Source organism: Miscanthus floridulus, chromosome 6, assembly GCF_019320115.1.
Source record: "Miscanthus floridulus cultivar M001 chromosome 6, ASM1932011v1, whole genome shotgun sequence".
Classification (NCBI taxonomy): Eukaryota; Viridiplantae; Streptophyta; class Magnoliopsida; order Poales; family Poaceae; genus Miscanthus; species Miscanthus floridulus.
Genome location: NC_089585.1, coordinates 139584403 through 139587326, shown reverse-complemented (window position 1 = coordinate 139587326; position 2924 = coordinate 139584403). Strand labels below are relative to the sequence as shown.

General features: G+C 38.4%; 1 protein-coding gene across 1 annotated transcript; it reads right to left on the bottom strand.

The window, feature by feature from the left end:
- Window positions 1–261: 261 nt before the first annotated feature.
- Window positions 262–2714, bottom strand: LOC136461354 (uncharacterized). Its single transcript, XM_066460685.1, has 5 exons — window positions 1892–2714; window positions 1583–1669; window positions 1319–1468; window positions 959–1201; window positions 262–860 (listed from the first exon to the last, which is right to left on the bottom strand). The coding sequence occupies exons 1-5, from the start codon at window positions 2712–2714 to the stop codon at window positions 262–264; spliced, it is 1902 nt and encodes a 633-aa protein (XP_066316782.1).
- Between the last annotated feature and the right edge of the window lie 210 nt (window positions 2715–2924).

Sequence of the window (2924 nt, the reverse complement as noted above, 5' to 3'; positions counted from 1 at the left end):
CTCTTTTTTTAATATAATTTTAAATCTAACACTGACGGTTTTTTTTAAAACTAACACTTTTGGCCGCGCCTATTGCCAGTGGCGGACCCAGGATTTTTGCATAGGGTATGCGTCGCAAAAAAAATTCTTATACAATTCGATAAACCATTCACAATTCGGTAAAACCATATTATAATTCCGTAAAACGACGTCAAATCTTAATATAAATTGTTCAAATGAAATACAAATACTTCGAAATATAACAATAGGAGACTTACAATATTACTTGTTTATCCGCCGCTTTCTCAATGACATGAATGTCTCTATTATATCATCTTTATTAACTTGGAAGAAAATATCCCGCTCAATAAATGTGACTAGACAATCATCCAAAACAGTATCACCTATCTTATTCTTTGACTTTGTTTTCACTATAACCAATGCAGAAAATACCCTTTCAACACTCGCAGTTGCCACTGGTAAAAGCAATATCAATTTGAGAAGCAAGCACACCATATCATACACTTTGTGCCTCTTTGTTTCAACAAGCTTAACTGAGAGATCAATAATGTTGTCTAGACCTTGGAAGCTAGCATCTTGTCGCATGTCATCAATATAATTATCAAGTTGCAATTCAAGTTTTAATAAATCATTGTTGGAGAAGTCCTTAGGATAAAATTCAGCCAATCTACGTACCTTCCGTGCATCAAAAGAAGCAAAGGAGTTGGAAGGACTGAAGGCTGACATACAAGAGAGTAGCTCCATATTGATCTCATCAAACCGATTATCAAGCTCTTGACTAATTTGATCAATGACACCAATGTATACTTCTCTTCGGAAATGGTCATCATTTGTTTGGTTTCGGGCACGAGCATACCGTGCTGATTTTCCATAAGGCACATAAGCATCATCCATAGCAGGAACTTCAACACCATGTTTAATAAAAAAGAAGTGACCTTCTGAAGAAAATTATCCCAACCATTAGACCTCAACTCCTGCATTCTGCTCTTTGCCACATTAACAAGTGAGATTGCATTAAGAATATCTTGATCCCTTCTCTGCAAGCACTCGGATAACTCATTTGTATATCCAAGAATAACATACATTAAGTGCACAAAGAAAACAAACTCAAAGGTTTTAAATGCTCCAAGCACAAAATGTATCTTTGTCCAATCTTCCTTATATGCATTATCAGCACCAAGTTCAATGAGCACATCATGAACTGAGGAATATATAGTGATGATGCTACATATAGTTTTATAATGAGAGCCCCACCGAGTGTCACCAGGCCTAGGCAAACCCATATCTTAATTTAATCCACTCCCTGATTCAAGCTCACCACACTCTAGTGCTTTCTTGACATTCTCAAGCCTAGCATTTCGAAGCATATCATGACGCTTGCAAGAAACCTCAACAATGTTCAACAAGATAGATACTTGATCAAAAAAAGTCTTGCAGTCAGTATTTCCTTTAGCAACAGCAACAAGAACTAGTTGGAGTTGATGTGTAAAGCAATGAATATAATAAGCGGAAGGTGATTCTTGCATGATTAAAGTTTTGAGCCCTTTAATATCTCCTTTCATGTTGCTAGCCCCATCATAACCTTGACCTCTAATCTGCTGCATACTCAATCCATTACTAACAAGTAAAACTTCAATTGCTTTCTTAAGTGACAAAGAGGTAGTATCATCTACATGAACAACTCCAATAAAGTGCTCACATGGCCTTCCAAGTTTATCAACATAACGCAAGCAAAGAGCTAGTTGTTCTTTATGTGATATATCACTAGACTCATCAGCTAAAATTGCATAGGGCTCATCACCAAGTTCCTCAATTATTTTCTTTCTAGTTTCTATGGCACAATAGTGAATAATTTATTTTTGTATCTTTGGGCTAGTCAAAGTGCAATTACCTGGTGCATTGTTCAAGACATACTTGTTCACTTCTTCACTATTTCCTGAAAGAAACTTTAAAAGTTCAATGAAGTTGCCTCTGTTGCTAGACTCTTCACTTTCATCATGTCCACGGAATGCCAATCCATGATGCAAAAGAAACTTAATACATCTAAGTGAATATGTCAATCTTTTCTTGTAAAGACGAAGCTCCTCCTCACTCCACTTGTCAATGTTATAATCAATTGCTACCTTGGGATTCATAAAACCAATGTACCTCTCTTGAGCTGCTTTATGTGCCCTAGAACCAGAATGTTTGAGAAGTGCTGTGTTTCCTATATTCCAATTATTCCATTCATCAACAATAAAAGTTTTTGACCCACTACCCTTCTTGAACAAGTAGAATATGAAGCAAAATACAGAATCCTTCTTGACACTATATTCAAGCCACTCATAATTATACAACCATTGTATACTGAATCGACGAGGTACGCCTCCAATGTTTCGGTATGGAAAATCATGTATATAAGGTTTGCAAGCACCTTTAGTAATATATGCTCTACGGATTGCATCTTGATCATTAACAGGATAATCTTCAATGGGTAGCCTTTCACCTAGATCATATGGTAGGCGATTGATGTCATACGCCGGCGGCTTTGATGCGAGCGGTGGCGGTGATGCTAGTGGGGGCGAGGGCAAATGATCTGCAATTTCTTCAACTTGTACTCTATCTTCTTCTTGATTCTGCTCTTCCACAATATTTTCATCCGGAGGTGGGTCAATAGCAGCCGCCTTCTTTGCTGCTTTCTGAAAAAGGGATCGAATGTCTCCGTTTCTTTTCATAATTCAAGACTCAAGAGTTCTGGAAAAAACACTCGCCAATTAGCAAAACTAACGATCGAAAGAAACCTAGAACTGAGGAAGGACGGGGATGGACGGGGAGTATCACCTGAGGAACTAAGGAAGGACTGGCGATCAGTCCTGCAGGCGATGGCGGTAGTCCAGGGCTCCAAGCCAGGCGAAGCGAAGGGCGATGCCGATTCGCCGATGGCG

Excerpts from the sequence above, each read along its gene's own strand:
- LOC136461354 (XM_066460685.1), bottom strand. The coding sequence starts at position 2,714 with ATGAAAAGAAACGGAGACATTCGATCCCTTTTTCAGAAAGCAGCAAAG. Across the intron at positions 1,670-1,891 it reads TGTCTTGAACAATGCACCAG|ATGATACTACCTCTTTGTCA; the intron begins GTAATTGCACTT and ends TTGTTCATGTAG. Across the intron at positions 1,469-1,582 it reads GCAGCAGATTAGAGGTCAAG|TTCTTGTTGCTGTTGCTAAA; the intron begins GTTATGATGGGG and ends AACTCCAACTAG.